This window comes from Scomber scombrus, chromosome 10, assembly GCF_963691925.1.
Source record: "Scomber scombrus chromosome 10, fScoSco1.1, whole genome shotgun sequence".
NCBI classification, from domain to species: Eukaryota; Metazoa; Chordata; class Actinopteri; order Scombriformes; family Scombridae; genus Scomber; species Scomber scombrus.
In genome coordinates this window covers 14037569-14053682 of record NC_084979.1, presented here as the reverse complement: position 1 = coordinate 14053682, position 16114 = coordinate 14037569, and the positions used below count along the sequence as shown (strand labels likewise).

At 44.9% G+C, this 16114-nt stretch overlaps 1 protein-coding gene across 3 annotated transcripts in view; it reads left to right on the top strand.

Moving 5' to 3' along the window:
- The window catches only part of rerea (arginine-glutamic acid dipeptide (RE) repeats a), a 131690-nt gene that overhangs the window by 52948 nt on the left and 62628 nt on the right, over positions 1 to 16114 (top strand). For all 3 annotated transcript variants that reach the window (XM_062426393.1, XM_062426394.1, XM_062426391.1), the window contains 2 exons: positions 2629 to 3133; positions 11361 to 11431. In XM_062426393.1, the coding sequence (XP_062282377.1) occupies positions 2773 to 3133; positions 11361 to 11431 (432 nt within the window). In that variant the 5' untranslated portion in view covers positions 2629 to 2772. The remainder of the gene's footprint in view (positions 1 to 2628; positions 3134 to 11360; positions 11432 to 16114) is intronic.

The window sequence follows — 16114 nt, the reverse complement described above, 5'->3', positions numbered from 1 at the left end:
AGGTAAGAGTTACGATGTAAGAGCTTTCAGCTCAATGTAAACCAACGGTAACGAAGCAGGAAAAGGAGTCTTGCACAGTTTATAAATTAACGCTCACGTAAATGACATGTAATCCCCTCAAGGGCTTCAGTGCATTTACATCCTGTAGCTTCCTCCCATCTGTGTTGAGTCAACGCAAGGTGTGGTAGGTAAATACATATGCCAGCTGTTAAAGACTAACTTAACATTAGGAACCTCCAGCACTGTACCATGGGATCTAAATAATTGCATTTCAGAGATTAATAACACCTGCATAAGAAATGCTCTGCAACAACAACAACAAAAACAATAATAGACACGATTTTCTCAGGCTACAGGTAAAATTAAATTAATTATTTAAATGATGATTAAAACATAATTTAAAAAATAGACATGAATGACAGTCACATATCCTTGTTCATTTTATTCTTATGCTAATAATAATTTTTAAAAATACTATATTTTAAATATTAGAAATCAACTTAAGTCATTACTGCAATGTTCAATCCAACTTAATCTTTACATGGATCATTTATTTTCACCTCTGGTACTGTAACATTTGCAGAATCCTTGATGAAGTGTGTCCTATCTTTATGTGATTTTATCCATCCGTTCTATTGCCATATCAATTAATGCATAATAATCGTGAAACTGGATTTTCTCCTCACACTATAATTGTACCATCAAAATCTATAACTGTTGCCCCCCTAATGGACACAGGAAGGGGGCACAGTATGTATTTTGGCTCTCAAACAGAGGTGTGTATCCACGGCGGGTGTGTGTCCTTGCACGCACATGCGCATCACAACTCTACTGAGCCCTCGCGTTTTTGTGTGTGCACTAATGTGTTCCTGTGAGTATATGCTGGCAGCCCAGTGGTCGCCGTGGTAACTCATCATTAGGTGATTAATGGGGCTGTGACGAGGCTGCGGTTTAATCAGGCCCGGTGTTTGTGTTGAAGCCGACGACAAGAGCAGCTGCCCTGTCAGTTGGTGTCTGCTCACGAGATGACAGCACCCGCTGCTGAGGAGCGCCGTTGTCAAACGCGCTTCTTTGTGTGTGTGTGTGTGCACGTGCCTGCCAAACACCTTTCTTCCACCTTCCATTTCCATCTATTCTTCACCTCACATTCTTTGTAGGTCTCAATAAACGCACGTCCACTTGCAGACACACTGTGTAATTTTCACTCGAAGCTTGTTTTGCTTTTACCTAGCTCGATCTCTATCCCTCCCTCCTTTTTCACTCTCCCTCTCCCACCCTGCTATCACGACCATGGTAACGCGGGTGCTGATTGCCTGGTCTTATCCCTCTGGGTGCTGTAATAACTATTTCTAGTTAATTTGTTGCGGTGGGGGTGGAGGGAGCAAACACTGGCAGTAAATGAGAAGCCTCCTTTGTAGGCACAGTGTGTAGGGGCAGGGTAGTGCACACAGCGTGCTGCTTCAGCTTTGCCCACTTCACTGTTTATGGAGGATTTCATTATGGCATGTGAAAGTGGTAACTGGGCTCTTTTGAGTGAATGACGATAGCTGAAAATGGCAGTGGACTGGGCACAGCAAATGACTGGCTCAGCCTCTCTCCTCTCTTTCCTTACCCAGTGGATTGCTGTGTTCTTCCCTCCAGGGCTGTCACTTCACATTAACACAGTGGTGACTGTCAGCCAGGGCAGAGGGCTGGGGTAGGATGCAATCCAGTGAGCCAGAGTACACACATGCACACAAAAATACACACACCATGGTCACTTTTGGGGACATTAAATAGACTCACATTCATTTCCTTATCCTAACCCTAGCTATAACCTCTATTTGCATAACCCTGACCCTAAACTTAATCACTGATCCAAAAATCAGCTTTTCCAAATCTGGGACACAGCTTTTGTCTCCAATTGGACACGCCGTACCCAATTTACTAATTTCCTAAGTCTGAAATTTGTCCCCAAAAGTAGCCTATGACAGACCACACACACACGCACAAAGATGAGTAAAATTGAGCCTGGTGTCATCACAGATGGTCTGCAGAGAAGCTAGCCAGTTAACTCTGTCATTGAGCTTTATGCTGTGTCTTTACAAACATTGGCATGGCATTACAAACGATAAGCAGCGTCTTGTGCCGGAAAAACCCCTGGACACATTATCTCTGAGGAATTCTATTGGCTGCAAGCCTCATGCTCAATGCACCACCACCTTTTTGTGCTTATTCACTTCTGACTTCCTTTCAGCTTATTGTGTTAAAAATACTCTACACGAATCACATCTTCATACTTTTCGCACATTCTTTTTTCCATTTTTTTTTACCCTTTATAACTCTCTTTTACTGCCTCTCTGAAAGCAGGGAAATATGTTTGAGCAGGAAGCTAGAAGGTTCTGTTCTTTTGATAAAGCTGCTCAGTGCTCTCCAGGGTCTTCATGGTTGTGAAGGAGAGCTCCAACAATTACTGTGATGCTGGGAAGAGTCAGCACAGCTGCCTGTTCTCTAGGAACCAATCTTGTATTTAACACCCACAAAAGATCTCCTCCAGCACAGCATAGAAAATAAAATGTAGCCATACAGTAAGGATAATGGTTATAAATATAAGGTTTATACTAATTGTTTTTCTTCTCTTGTCCACAGCTTTTCTGAAACACTGGGGTTGTTGGTGTGGCCAAATTTTCCCTGGATTTGACTAGTAAATTCAGAAGACTGAAGCCCAGGCTCACAGTCTACCTTTCACGGAGGCCCAGCCGTGAGAGGACTGAGGAAGGCACGTGGCGGATCATGACGGCCGACAAAGAGAAGGAGAGGGAGAAAGAGCGGGACAGGGACAGAGATAGGGATCGGGACAAGAGAGAAGCCGGTAAATCCCGTCGGCAGGACGGGGACCGGGGTGAGAGTGAGAGCTCCAGGCCCAGGCGCAGCTGCACGCTGGAGGGCGGGGCCAAGAACTATGCAGAGAGCGAGCACAGCGAAGACGAGGACAACGACAACGGCAGCACAGGTGGAGGCATCGGCACGGCCGAGGAGGCCGGCAAAAAGGGCAAGAAGAAAACGCCTAAGAAGAAGTCACGCTACGAGCGCACAGAGAATGGAGAAATCACCTCCTTCGTCACAGAGGACGATGTTGTTTACAGACCCGGAGGTAAGTCCTGGTCATAGCTAATTTAATTGTCAGCAGGAGGGCTGCACATTGAGCTGGTCTCTTACTGTATAAAAACTATCTCCATTCTTCAAGCTTTCCTCTTTAAAAATAATCTTAAACCAGTCTCATTAACACCACGTTCACTCATTTACTTTTTGTCTTACTTTGCTCTTAATAGGCTCCTTTTTAGGAATAAAGATGAAGATTTTAAATAACCAGTGATTCATTTCTGGGTTGTTAAAGAAACCGTCATGTCTGTTGCAGTAAGCTGCTGAGAGATTGCCGATTTTCCAAAGTAGTACCTCTCCAACAGCAGAAGTACTCAAGCTAGAGGCCAATGCATCACATAATCAATTCCAAGTTGACCCACTCTGTGCTTTGTCTCGGGCTAAGTCAATAAAGCAAAGTGGTGCTCGACTAGATGATGTGATAGTGACGACAGCCATGATAATGATTTCATCCCAACACTATCTGACTCATTGAAAGTATGCTATCTCTTCTGGGGCCAAAAGGTACTCTAGTTTCCTGGAGAGATTTTTGAGCTTGTCTTTATTATGTTGGATGAATGAGGCTAAAAAGAGAACCAACCTTTTCTGCTGCTGTAAACATGGCCTCTTTTTCACCTACTGTTTATAAATTGGTTGTACTAGCAGGGGGAATGTCAACACTCACTGTCGGAAGGAAGCCAGGCTAGCTAGTTGTGCGTCTGTGTAGTCTTCTCCCTCTCTCTCTCTCCCTGCCACTGCTCTGTGCTATCCCCACTGCACCTAAATCATTGCCGCCGTGTCTTTTCATTTATCTAGCAGCTAGCAAAAGGTCAAGTGGGGGGGGGGGGGGGGGGGTAATACACATTGCAATACACATTGCTTGGGTATTTAATTGGAAGATGCAGAAAATTACAGCCAGCATGTTATGTTATCTTCTCCAACAAACCACCCCTACACACATCCACACAAACACTCAGCCACTGAAGAGACGACATCAAGTAGGTGCAGTGAAACAGCCAGACCTCCCCACCCCACACTCTCCATCCAGCTATCAATCTCTGCGCTGGTATCAGTGGAGGTCCTCAGGCAAGCAGTCACACTGAACCAAAGCCTTGTTGTTGCTCAATCTCTATTTCTGTTTTCTAACGCTCCACTACGGACTCCATTGAAGCCTTTTTTGCTCCGCATTTCATGTTTAATAGAGAGAGCACCGGCGCTTTGTCTCACAGTCAACCATGCAGAGAGGGAGGAGAGGAGAGAGATGGGGAGGGGGTAAAAAACGGAAGCAGTCAGTCACATCAATGAAACATTCAAAAGGCATATAAACAAAGTCGAGTGTCTCAGTGGATTAGCCCTGCCGAATATTTATATTTCCACATCCGAGTGAACAGCAGAGCCGGTGTCTGGTTGATGGAGAATATTTACGTTTCCTGTCTTTTCCTTCAATTAGTTTGACAGGTCTAGAGCGGTGGTCACAACATGCTCCTGCCACACAGACTGTAGCTGTTAGACTGGTTTGGATTAGGGATGAGCCAGGATTGGGTAGTGGTGGCCCAGGTGTCGGTACACTAGTTTGTAATTTACCTCCTATTGTCAACATGGAAGATCCTCCACCTCAGCAACTGACCTCCTGCTGTCTCCTCTGCTTATTGTTCAAGTGATAAGCCGTGTGTGTGTGTGTGTGTGTGTGTGTGTGTGTGTGTGTGTGTGTGTGTGTGTGTGTGTGTGTGTGTGTGTGTGTGTGTGTGTGTGTGTGTGTGTGTGTGTGTGTGTGTGTGTGTGTGTGTGTGTGTGTGTGTGTGTGTGTTTGTTCCTCCTGCTTGGTCATTGGTAGCAGCCTTCTTGCAATCAGATTTGATGTGCGCAGCTTAGGCAGGCACAAAGCCTGCAATGGATTATGCTTTACTAAATGTTAAATCCCTTTATAGCCGTCTAGTGACACACAATATGTAAAACTGACCACCCTGGGTGAGGGATTTGCACAGCCACAGACATGGGGAGAGGAGAGAAGGCTGTGATGGAGAGCAGCGTAGAAACCAAAATAAATTGTTAACCAAAATACTGTTTTGATTGCTTTTGTTGTTAGGAGCTTTACAGACACACAAGGCGTGTCATCACATAAAAAATAACAGGTAAACTTATATTGAAATAGTCTGCACACTCCCAATCTCCAGCCACCCTTCAATCTCTCTGCTTAGCCCTTCTATCCCTTGAAGATGGGTTCAGGCGGCTTAGTGCTCATCGATTGGATGGGGAAGGGTGGAAGGAAAGTGCAATCGGCCAATAGGTTGGCCCGCAGCTAACTTCAGCTCTGTTGCTGTTTTAAAAGGGATGGAGGAGCGGTTCTGTGGTGGTGGCCAGGAGACTGTGTCCCGGACCATTTGTATGGTCGGCTACTAGGGGTGAACAGCCAGATGCAACGCAAGCAGACATGCCTAATCGATCTGTGCCCTGTGGCTGAGCTCTCACCACTTCCTTAGGCCCAGTCCGACACCCCCAGAGCTGGTTCTATATACTCGTCTCCCCCCCTCTCCACTCCCCTAGATTATAGATTCTCTCTCTGGAGATTATACACACTGCTATGGGGGGATCAATAGGAGACACCCTAGGAGCACGGAGACACACAAAAAACTTTTCAGTTCACACACATACACACTACACTGATAACCTGTATCTGTGCACACTCACAAGCTCACTGTGACACGTATACATGCACACACTAACACTGTATACAAAGCATGTTTTTAACAGTCATAGACACGGTCCCTATCTCTGTCAAGCACACTCCTGCTGCACACACAAGCTTGGTCTAACACACACACACACACACACACACACACACACACACACACACACACACACAAACACACACACACACACACACACAAACACAGCACCGTCTACAGTGCTCATCGCTGCTCTCCACCGCAGTACAGCTCTGCTTGGCGCTGCAGGTGGCTGGCTGCCATAGTATGTCTCCTTCCTTCCTAACTGACTGGCTGGCTGGTCTGTTTAAAATGGGGAGAGCTAATGGAAACCTTCACCCCCCACAACCCACCCACCTACTCCTTCTGCCCTTCTTCCTCGGTGTATGTCACACAATATGGCTGCCACAGTTTCAGTTGGTTAGCTGTGGCAGCAGATAAAGACAAGACTTGATTTAATTTAAGAATGTCCTCTTCAGAGAGTGATAGGTTTGTTTAGCGAGTGCAGTGTATAATACAGGGAGATCGCAGGATAGCCTTAGAAAAACACCTTGTGCGTATGAGTGTTGGGGGAGTTGTTGATGTGGACAGCTGGCACTCCTTGCCACAGCCACCACAGTACCCTGGGGAGTGCGTGTGTGTGTTTGTGTGTCGCTGTATGTTTCATGTGTACGCAGAGTAAGCTGTGCAGCAGGAGCATGTCTGACACACATGTAGCGCTGGATAACCAGCCCTCCATCTTCCTCTCTTCAAACTCAGCACCAACTGTTGGCAGTTTCAGAAACCTGCCATGTTCTCTTTGTTTCTGAGGGCTTCAGGATTTTGTTCTCAAATATGTCAGCTGTAATTTTCCTCACGTTGGCAGGTTTAGAAATGTATGTTGTTAGTATTGCTAAAAATGTGCAGAAACTGTATTGGTGCAAATGCTGACATCGATTTAACTACATTTGGGTATCTGCCACATTAAAACATGAAAATTATTTTTTTTTACTTAATGCAAGTGAATTTTGCACTTTTGTAAGTGTAAAATAGCATTCATTCAAGGGTTGAGTTGACCCACCAAACCTTGAGATAATGTTCAGTTCTGTAATTTGGAATCAAACAAAATGACCCCTGAACTTCATTCAGTGTCTTTTAAATGAAACAGTTTTTTAAATCTAAGGTACCTGCCATATTATCCTATCATCTATCTGAATTTCACTGCCAAGAGATTTGATTCGGAGCAAAAAAGTCATACTTGGTAGGAACACAACACGTCTGAATTCTGCTGTCAGTGTGAATCCCTGTAGGGAGCCAGTATAACGTGGTTCAGTAAAACGCTGGATTGGTTATTCTAGAGCCAAGACACCGTAGACTAGAGCTCGATTAGCATAGCACATCCCCTCTGCTGCAGAGTCTAACTGTCGATCGGTTTGCTGTTTCCAGTCAAGCTAGCATGAGGGACAAGCCCTCGGAGTCATCTCATATTGAAACATAGCAGTGTGAATCTGTAACGTGTCGCTAACCGAACAGATCTATTTTTAAAGAGCCCTCTCTGCTATCCCATCTCTCCCCACGCTAGAGACTCTGGGAAAAGGGCTTTTTAGTGAAATCCAACCACCTGCCGACTGCTAAATGAGAAAGCGTGGGCTAGCCGAGAGGGAAAGGAGAGGAGGAGGAGGAGGAGGGGGGTGTTGTCAAAGAGCCTCTGTTCTCCCCTAGGAGCTCAGTCAGCTGTAGGCCTGCCCTATTGTAGAGAGCTGATGGTATCGCTTGCCAGGTATTTCCCACTGCTTTTCCAGTGTGAAGAAGGGAGAGCTGTTGGGCTGGTGGTAGAGGAGAGAGGAAGGAAAGTTGGGGAAGAATCAAGTGTCTGTGTGCCTTCAGGCCTTGATTGCCTGTTACACCATCCCACTGGGGCAGACCCAGCAGGAAGTGGCGCAAAGTGGTTCTGGTCATCAGCTGGTCTCCCTCACAGAGACTCTGTGGTCGGTGGTGGATCAGTAATAACACCAGTCTCCCTCTTTCTCCCAAGCTCGCTCTGTCTTTCTTGGCCATCTAGTCCCCTCACACCCCTGTGGTTCCATTATTGCATTCCTTGTGCTATTTAATTTTAGGATCAGTACACTCAAGGGGGGTAGCTTTCCTAAAGCCTTGCACAACTCTGCTGTGTGTTTGTGTGTGTGTGTTTTCCTGTGCATTCGTGCACGTGCGCCCTGCCAGTTTGAGCCGAGCACCGCTTTTAACAATGCAGGTGCGCCCTCCCTCCCCCCACCACTGTTTACAAAATATTGGCATATATGTCTGTGTTCACAATGTGACTTTTCCATTGTTGCTGGCTCGTAAAAGAAAGCCAAGCTGATATTATCTAAGACCCCCCCCCCCCCCCCCCCACACACACACACACACACACACACACACACACACACACACACACACACACACACACACACACACACACACACACACACACACACACACACACACACACACACCACTCCCCCTCCCCTCTGCTGGAATGCTGCAGCAAATTAAATAGCATCTTATTTGCTTGGTACAGAGGGAGTCGGACACGGCTCTTTTGCTGAGGCTAGGTGTGTTTTAGATTAGACATGCTTGGCAGCCATAAGAGAATGGCTGGCTGAACAATGAGCTACAGCTGAGAAAATTGCTGCGTGTATATGTGTGTGTGTTGCAAGGCAACAACAATGACTATTCCGTTGCTCGAGCTCAGCAGTGACAATGTAATTGGAGAAACGATGACCGTCAAGATCAAGTTTCAGTGTCATGTTTGGGTCTGAGGAGAGGTGCTCAGTAGCTTCATGATTATCACCCTGTGTCGAAGTATTGAGCTTTCTCTCGCCCTCTATCTGCTTGAGTGGCGTGGCGGTCGGCAGTGGATTGCAGGGTGGAGGCGAGCAGAGGAAGAAGTTAAACTTATGGCTGCTGAGGGAGTGAGAGCCTTCGACTACAAAGGCTCTGCTATGGTTCTCCCTCCTACAGCGAAGGCTCCATCCATCCAACCAGCACACACTTCATCCCTTTAAAAAAAAAAGAAGCTGCCCATCCCCCCACACAGACCCCTACCACAGCTAAACCCTTCGTCCCTCCCCTTTTCCACTTCTCCACTTGAGTGAGGAGACCCACTTCCAAATGCATAAAATGGCAGGAATGTTTAACAAGCCAGCCAGACCCTGGAGGAACCGTGTGGCCCGCTTCGACAACCGCCCTCCTCCACCCCACCAAACCTCCCAGGGCTCTGTTGCCTCCTGTTTTTCGTTCAAACGGCAGAGTCTGAAGCATTAACTTGGTTTTAACTTCCACATTCATTGAGATTCGTGTTGTAGTCGCTTTCAGAGAAATGCCCTTGAGGTAGTAGGCTTCTAGCACCAGGATGAATTCAGAATGCTTTTGACGTTCGAAGAATAGACTCGCTTTCTGTCTGTGAATGATTAAACTAGATCCCTGTCTTTTTTCCCCCTTTTTTTTCTCACCACCTATCTTTTTCACTCTCACTGTCTGTTCTTTATGCCTGTTGATGTGCTCTGGGGTGCAGACAAGGAGATTCGGCCTCTCTAAATGAATGTGCCGACGAGGTGAAGGGACACTAAACCCTAATTCCCTCGATTTGACTCCTCCGAAACATGTCATCTCAATCAGATTAGTCTCTTTTGTTCTCGGCCCTCCCCCCACTCCCTCCCTCCTCCTCTACTACCCGCTTCTCTCTCTCTGTCTGTCCCAACACACACACACACACACTGTGTCGCTCACAGATCACACAATAGCACTGATGGATATTTTCATTCATGTTATCTTGTAAATGACTTCCAGGGATGGTGTAGAGGAGGGAGAAAAAGAAGGAGAGGGGAAAAGCGAGAAGAGGGCAGTACTGAGAGAGATATAATGCGTCACTCAGCCAGTGAGGGCGATAACCCCCCTCTCTTTCCCTTTAGAACAGCTCATTCAGCCCACAGCAGATAACAAGCCCACCCTGGGGTTACACACACACACACACACACACACACACACACACACACACACACACACACACACACACACGCACACACACACACACACACACACACACACACACACACACACACACACTCTCAAAAAACAAAGCCCATGATGTCACAGGCACACTCATACACACCAGCTCCTCTACAAATGGTATCTTGGGTGTCAGAGCCATTTAATATCTTCGCCACCCCTCTTTTCCTTTGCAAGCGGTAAGATAAACTACAGCCAGATCGATAACTCTGTTGACACAAACAAATAAATAACAGATTATAGCAGTGTCAGACACTGAAGAAAAAAAAGCTAGCCGCACATCTTTTGTGAATGTGAGTACAGTGCAGCTTAGTCCCTCTGCACCGAACAGCTCAGCCTGTGTTGAAATGAGCACCAGAAGAACGTGTTGTTGGTGTAAATCCTACCTACGGTGGCTTCTTCTTTTAATCAAACCGTATGAAGCAGCTGCTAGATATTGTTGCGTCGTAGCTTCTCCTCTCCATGGGCGTGCTAATGTGTTAATGTTAGCTTACAGTGCTATCAAACAGTAGGCAGAATCAGGCCGAGGATCAGTCAAATTGCCTGTTACATTGCATCCATTTGAACAGAAGGTCAATATTCAGTGTGTGTGATCTATTTTTTTTTAAATCAATTAAGTGTCAGCTGCTTTTAATTGCTTTTCCTGTTGAGCTAGCAAGACATCTCTGACAAGTCATTATTTAAACCAGAATGTATTTATTTATCGCTCAGTTTGATCACACTAGTGTTTCAACTTAGAGCCAAAGGTGAATGAGAGACTAAAGCTAATATGACTTTTGTGAATTCAAATCTCTTTTAGATTAAAAAAAAAAGGTAACCCATGGCTGTTTGTGGAACGTACTGTGCCAAGCTGAGTAGTAACCATTAGCCGTGTCCCCCCGCCTACTCCTCCTTTCTTCTCGACAGAAGTGGCTGTGTGTTTTTTGTCCGCTGCAGCGTGAATGTTTTTGTTAAGGAGATGAGGGTTCACGACCCGGCCATACCACCAGTCACATTCAATTTAACAGCACAGCCGGCCAGGGCCACCTCCTCTCACACAATGCTTTTAACACTTATGAGGGTTATGTAATTTAGTGACATTTTAAAACATGAATGAGAGAGAGGGTGTTTTTTTGTTTTTTTTCACAGCTAAGCAAAGCTAACAGGCCATATGGTGCAATGACAAAACTTGTATTTTGTCGGAAGAGGTTACAGTGATGGGGGTGTGGGGGGGTTAAAGCCAGTATTGCTCACTGGTGTATAAATGGAGTGGAACAATAACATAATTCCCCTTGGGCGTAATGTTTGCTTTGGAAAGGCAACCTTGTAGCACTCCAAAAGTCCTTAATCCTATTACTCGCATTCCAATTGAATTTGACTCAAGGAGAAAAAATGTCTCTTCAGCAGAGGTAACAGCACACAAAATAATATATTACTGAGTCTGGCTGCACAAAAACAACATGAAAGCTTTGAGAAGTGTGAACATCTTCTTTCTAACTCACTACTTTTCTTTTTTCTTACGTGCAGATTGTGTGTACATTGAGAGTCGGCGGCCCAACACTCCCTACTTCATTTGTAGCATTCAGGATTTCAAGCTGGTGAGTAGTTTTTTTCCCACCTATTATGTCGTATTTATGTCCCTGTATCCTCATGCAGAGGAGCTGACGCTCCACAACACCCATCCCATATCACAAGCTGGAAAACAAGCCACACTTTTTCTAGAGAGCGAAGATGTCAGAAGTAATCAGAGCCATGATGACCTCTGCACCACAATTAGGAGATAAAAAGCAGTGTTTTTGTTTCGCTTGGGTGTCGGATGAGAATTTAATACAACTCACAGTGAATATCCTTTTTAAAGGGTCATGAAGAACAATAAAAATCCCTCTGAGAATCTGTCTTGAATATTAACCACCTTTGCAATCCAGTGGCAGTGTAATAATGCTTGTAATGGAAATAAAGATGTTTGTCGATGCACTTAATTGATTTAATGAACGAGACCTTCACCAGTTTTCAATTGATTTTTTTTAACAAACCTAATGTGGCCAATTGCTGCTTTTGCTGAATAAAGAAAGAAATTAGTTTTTAATTTGCTACCGAGAGCAGCTGATTCATCAGGCTCGGTCAGTTTAGCAAGGGTGCATGTTTTTCTCAGCAATAGGACACCTAAAATGTATCATAGACACACACAGACACACACACACACAATTGACTTTCCCATTCTGCGTTGCCTGTGTTTGCTAAAGGGGAAGTCACATTTGAGTTCAACCAACAGGTCTGTCTTTGTGTTGATGAACAAAAGATGTATCAGTGTTTTAAGATATGTGGTTAAATAGTTTGCTACACTGGCAAACAAGCTACATGAAAACTGTGCAGTTAATATGTTAGTTGCTGAGTTATCTAACTTCTTGTTTTTACACTTCCAGTAATAATAGTTGGCTTGGTGTAGGATTTTTGTCAGAGTTCAGTGCACACAAACAAGTGTTTTCTATTGGCTGAGGAAATTTGCAGGTCAAAGTTCACCAAATGAGAACTTACAGGGGAAGCCTGAAATGGATTGTGTAACTGAAAGTGATTGTTTTTAATTGGTCCTTTGTATTGTTTCCAACTGCCATGAACGCAGAGCAGAACACACTTCAGTGGTTACATGACTGCCACTTATTCAGTAAAGACTACAGGAATATATAATCGATGGGTGTGTGTTGCCAAATGAAGCAGCATCTAAGCCTGCATCAGCGAGCTTTGGCTGTCTTTTAACAGATTAGTTGTCTAAGTAGAGCACAGAGGGCCCGGTTAGGGGCAGCCAGGCCCCAGGGGGCCCAAGTAATGGCTGCCAACAGCCAGGGTGATGATGGGAGGTCAGCTCAGAGGCCACAAACACCACGTTTGGAAAAGGTGGAATTGTGTGTGTGTGCGTGTGTGTCTGTGTGTCTGTGTCTGTGTGCTTTTTGACTTAAGCGCGTTGGCACTTTTGTTCCACGTGTGAATACTTTCGGGTGTGAAGGGCAGTTGTTGTGTGTAGATGGGGCTTTAAGGTGAGCTGCAGGCCGTGCAGAGGGGAGGACAGCCAGGCCTCACAGCAGCAGGGCTTTAATCGGATTGCTGCTAGAGAGTGCTGAGGACGGCAAGAACCCCTCCTTGTGCATGGACATGGGCGCACACACACACTCACACAAAAACCCACACACCTGCACCTTGATTAAGAGTGCCAGTAGAAGTCTGGGGCAGACAGAGGTAATTGTCCAGAGGGAGAGAGAGAATACTGGCTCTATTAGTTGACCCCTCTCTCTCACTCTCTCTCTATTTCTGTCTCACTCTCTGATGCTTTCTCCCTCTCTCACTTTGTGTCTCTCGCTCCCTGTTACTCCCTCCCCCCATCCATCTGTAATTAATGAACAGCCATCTGCATGCCTGTATGTGTTACCCTTGTCCTCCTATGTTAAAACAACAAGCCCCGCTGGCTCTCTAAACAAGTACAACATTTTTCAATGAGCTTCACTTTGTCACCGGGCTACAAATCACAAAAGGTTGGCACCATGTTGGCTACATTGAAAACTCATAATCTCTATTTACTAGACCACACAAAATCCTGTTTTAGGATAATATCTGATGATAGCTGATTTAGGTTGTAATTGCACATACTGGTATAAACTACCATCTAGCTGGCAAGTCTCAAATCTAACCCTGCACGCAAAACTGGGACACACAATCGTGCCTCTGGGAGGAAAAAAAATCTTCCAGTCATTTTTTTTCTCTTGCCACAACATATTGAAAAGGAGAGACAACAGGCAATTTCAGATCTATGTAAGTGAACCACGAATTAGACATCAACTCATTCTCTTTATTTCCTATCCTCTCATCCCTCTGTGCCTCCAACTCCAACCCCCCACTTTTTCTTGCCGCACAGATTATCGATCGACCCCCCTCCGTGTGGGGGAACAGGGGCGCAGCAAAGGGGGAGGAAATTTCATTGCTCCCTGAACAAAACAACCTCATCAATATTGCCCCTCTTGCACCCTTCTCCTTTTTTTCCTGTCACTCTCTCCTCCCTCAGTCTTTAGGCTGTAACAGTCTCACTCGTGTACTTTATCTAATGACCTGTGAATCCAATTAGTGGTGTGTAGAAATCCTGAATGCAGCCATCAATCTCTATTGCGTGGGGAAGAACAAGGATTGAATCCCGCCTCCATGTCTCTTTATATCTTCCTCTCCCCGTGTGTCTTCTCTGTGTTGCGATGATTCTGAGACTAGTCTTCTTACATGTCTGTGTGCTTCCTTATTGCTTCTAGACACACATACACATACATACACAGCACAGTCATCCAGCAATAACGCATGCAAAAGTAAATCCATTCTGCAGCATTATTGGGGTCATTTTGGACATAGAGGACAATCATTTTCCCTGGTTTGTTTACTCAACAGTAGCAGCTTCAGTGCCCACTGTAACCTCTATGACATATTGATCCAGCTGTATAGATTTCAGTCTCCTGCCTTCCTGCTAAAATGTCTGCCCAGATACAAAGGTGACCAGTAGGAGGCCATTTTAACTGTTAGAGAAAATTTAGAGTGGAAGCGTGACATCTAAATGTGGCCCCTTTGTTATTTGTTGTTTGCCAGGTCCTATTTTCTGCAAATAAGTTTATAAAATGATAAAAAATTGAAAATTGAAAGCAATAGAACAATGTCACCACAAGAGAAATAAACAGTAGAGCAAATCAATATAAAATGTGAATTAAAGGAGAAAAAAAATGTTATGAGGCCGAATATTTCTTCAGTATTTGCAAATGCAAAAACAGACTAAAATTGTGTATTAAGACTTCTCTTTAGAAAAATCTCTTTGATTCCCTCTCATGTGATCAATTAGGTCAATTAAGGGCCAACAATCCTCCACTGTGTTTTCCCAAAAGGATGAGATTCAGTTTACAGCTGGTGCCGTGACCTTGTAATGTGTTTACAATCTATATTTGATGAGAGTAATGCAGTGAGCCTGGTGCTGTAGAATCTGTATGTGTGTGTGTGTGTGCCATTTCTATTCTGGTCATTTATATCATGCAGTTTGTGTATTTGTGTGTGTTTATCTGATGAACAATGAACATGCGCACACACACAGAGGTCTGCATGTCTGTCGGTGAGAGAAGAGAACATAAGACAAAAGCCATCTGACGACGACCGAGCACTGAACAATCTGCAGCCATAACTGCCCGTTGACCCTGGCTTCAACCATCCATCCTACTTTCTCACCTCGATTGTCTCCTCCGTCTCCATTTCTCTCTCCTTCCCACTCTCTCATCTGTCTGTTTCTACACTTCACTCCCCGCTCATCCCCACTCCTCTTTATCTGCTGTCACTCACCTCCCTCCCTCCGCCCAACCCATGTTCTAGTCATTGTGTCCATGTCCTCGACGCTCATTGACCCCCTACCTCCCTCTCTGCTTGTATCTAACCTCATTTGCTGTTATTGGCCAAGTCAGCTGTGTTCCGTCCTCCCTCCCTTCCTTCCCCACATCCCTCTCTCTGCCCTCTCCCAGCATCCCTGTCTCCCTCCCTCTTTCACTAATGGAGTGATTGCAGCGTTTCTCCCTCCGGGAACGGGGGGGATTGAGGAGCCCAGTACGTCAACACACACCCACACACACACACGGCCTCTTTCACTGTTACACATTCATCTTTACTCCTGGATCTCCCTGCTTATGGACATTTAATTAGACGCCATGTACAATACAATTATCTTTCCAGGAGTCCAGATCATATGTCTCAGACCTGATCAGCTTAAAAGGATGAGGGATTTTCTTTATCATAAAAACAGTATACTTACATGCATGTGTGTATATTGTGTTTACATCAGTTTAAAAACACAGTGCAAGGTTATAGCCATCTCAAGGTTGAATGTGCTGTTAGTGTTGTGAGATGTGCTGTGCACTGGTGCCTTAAAATGTGTGTCCAGTGAAAAACGCGCTGATACAGTATGTCACTGTCCACACATGCACATTACACATGTGTGTTAGTGTGGCTTATTGACAAGTATCAATCTAATTGATGGGATGTGTTGAAAAAGAAAGTGTGTCTGGAAAGGACAAACCTCCGCTCCTGTTTATTAGTGTTTGTCCTTTCATTATTAATGAGCAAATCCTATAAATTAGCACATGAAAAGGAAAGTGAGTGTTGTTCACTTATATCACAAATATATTCCAACTAACTGTGATGTTTACTGAAGGCTTTGAATCTGATCTCTCTATCTTTTCTCGTCCATGTTTACACACTTACCTGAAAATTGTGAAATGCAG